Source organism: Callospermophilus lateralis, chromosome 7 (genome assembly GCF_048772815.1).
Source record: "Callospermophilus lateralis isolate mCalLat2 chromosome 7, mCalLat2.hap1, whole genome shotgun sequence".
In the NCBI taxonomy this organism is placed as follows: Eukaryota; Metazoa; Chordata; class Mammalia; order Rodentia; family Sciuridae; genus Callospermophilus; species Callospermophilus lateralis.
Window position 1 is genome coordinate 130817002 of NC_135311.1, and position 2456 is coordinate 130819457.

The following is a 2456-nucleotide window of genomic DNA, read 5'->3' on the forward strand; positions in this document are numbered from 1 at the left end:
GTTCCCCGGCCACCCACATCAGACATTGGCTCACGGTGTGGACTTTTAGGTGCCCATCCCGACCTGCCAAATCTTCATCTCTGGGTCTGAGGCTTAGGCATCTGTGTTTCAAAGGGTTGAGAGAGGGTTTGTAGGGGGTTGCTGGTGCATCCCAAAGCTTACCAGCCACACGGTCGTGTAGGCACTCACCAGCCACCGGCCCCAACAGGAAAGTCCTGATTCATTAGGCCCTGCCCCTTTTGGCCTTCCTAACAGGCAATTCAAAGTCTCCAGGCCCACGAGTTACTGATTAACCCTCGGTTTCGAGTAAAGAAATAATAATAACAGAGGGGACACTGAACAGCCGGAAACAAGCCGGGCAGTCCTGGGAGAAAAGGGACACAGCTGCTGTCACAGGCCGGGGAGGCTGGAGGCATCTGGCACGGGGTCAGGATCCACCCAAGTCGGGGAGGCGCTGGCTGACACTTCCCGTCCATGCCCAGGTGCCCAGCAGGCATTTGCCACCGGCTCTGTGCCCACGATGTCCTGCACGGAGGCCCAGCAACAGCCGCCACCCATCTCCGCAGGAGCTACTGCCACTGCCACTGTGACTTTGGGGTCCACTGGATGTCACCGTGGCTCCACAGAAGGCGACCTGGAGTGCCTGGTGTGTCGGGAGCCCTACAGCTGCGCCCGGTGCCCCAAGGTGCTGAGCTGCCAGCACACCTTCTGTGCCGTCTGCCTGAAGCTCCTGCTGTGTGTGCAGGACGACAGCTGGGTGGTCACCTGCCCGCTGTGTCGAAAGCCCACCACTGTCCCTGGAGGTCTCATCTGTAGCCTGCGTGACCAGGAGACGGTGGTGGGGCGGTTGGCCCAGCCATGCCTGGAAGTGCGGCTCTGTCCCCAGAGGCTGGCGGGTGCCACTTCAGAGGCAGGGCATCACCCCAGCTTGGCAGGAGAGGACGAGCAAGACGCGGCAAGTGCCAACCGCGTGGCGGCCCGACGCCTGGCAGTGCACCTGCTCCTGCTGGTCCTGCTCATCATCCTCATCCTGCCCTTCATCTACCCAGGCGTCATCCGGTGGGTGCTGGCCATCATTATGGCCCTGGCCTTGCTGATGTCCACCCTGTTCTGCTGTTACCCCCACAGCCAGGGCAGCCACTGGTCCTGCCCCAGGACTCTCCTCTGCAGAGAGCAGAAACATAGCCAGATTGCTTCCATCGCCTGAGAGGCCCGGGCCCTGGCAGTTCTGACAGCCCCTCTGCCTCTTGGGCCACCTGACATTCACTGCCAGCAGGGTAAGAGGCTATGAACCCTGGGAGATGACTGCCAGCCGGACTTGCGTGTCAAAGCTAGGATGGCCGACTCAGGTCAAGAACTCTGTGCTGGGACAGTGGGCTCACACCTGCCCTTGGTGTAGCGTGGCTAAACTGTTGGCGGGTGGGGAAGAGGCACCAACTGCTTGGATGCCACAAAGTGGAGCTTCCCGTTGCTCTATCTCCATGGCGCCTGGTTTCCTGTGAAACTTGATGAAAGTACTGCAGTATTGACCTCAGTGCAGAACAAACAGAACCACGACTTTTTTTTTTTTTGCAGTTGATGTGGCTGGTTTTATTTTCTTGGTCTGTTTGGTGCTTTGTTTGGGGGGCAGTCTGCACACATTTCCTGACTCTTCCACAAGACCCTTCTATCTTCCTCCAATGTCATTGCGCCCATCCCCACTCACGGAAGGCTCTGTTGTTGGGATCTCCCACTGAGTCGGCCCCAGGGAGGGATGCTGCAGGGAAGGATGCTGCTTTTGAGGCTGCAGGGGTCCGTGTTTAGCAAGCAAGATCTGGGGAGGCGGGAGAGGCAGGGGACTGGGCACTGCTCTCAGCATCGCCACAGGGACTCTCTGCTCTGACTCATCAGCCCCCGACTTAAGGGAGAATCTTGGGGCTACAGGATTGTCCCTGTGCACCTGCACAGAGGGTGCAGCTTCCCTTCGGATGCGCAGTCCCTCACTGCAGAGCCCAGTCTTTATGGACGGTATTGTATTTGTTAATGCATCTCGTGTCCCTGTTTGAGCTCTGTCATAAAGATAAGAGGCCTCATAAACACAACGGTCCCCACCAATAACCCAGCCTCGCCCTGAGAGTCACAGTGTCTTCTTTGTGACCACTTTTGCTGCTCCACAGAGAGAAGGCATCTGCTGGAGGGAAGGACCTCCCGTGGGGGTCCATCGGGGCTCAGCTGGGGCTGGACGTGGGAGTGCAGGGGAACAGACAGTGGAGGCGACACATTATTTTCTTCCAAAGGCCACATAATTGGGAACAGACTTGGAAATTCCGAGGGGCTCTCCAGGCACCGTGCACCATCTTTTCCTGTCTCTTTCCTCCTGGAAGGATGAGAGTCCCCAGCTGAGCACAGTTCATGGTGTCAGGAGTGGGGAGGGGGGCTGAGCTCCGTGCTCATGAGCTGCTGAGCAAGGGCTTTTA

The 2456-nt window shown here is 58.2% G+C and overlaps 1 protein-coding gene across 1 annotated transcript; it reads left to right on the plus strand.

Annotated features, from left to right (window-relative positions):
* Positions 1-520: 520 nt before the first annotated feature.
* On the plus strand, positions 521-1207 carry Rnf186 (ring finger protein 186). The gene has a single exon (XM_076860741.2). It carries the CDS (start codon positions 521-523, stop codon positions 1205-1207), a length of 687 nt encoding a protein of 228 aa, XP_076716856.2.
* Positions 1208-2456: the final 1249 nt, after the last annotated feature.

What these genes read in the sequence shown, in the direction of transcription:
- Rnf186 (XM_076860741.2), top strand. Translation starts at nt 521, where the DNA reads ATGTCCTGCACGGAGGCCCAGCAACAGCCGCCACCCATCTCCGCAGGA.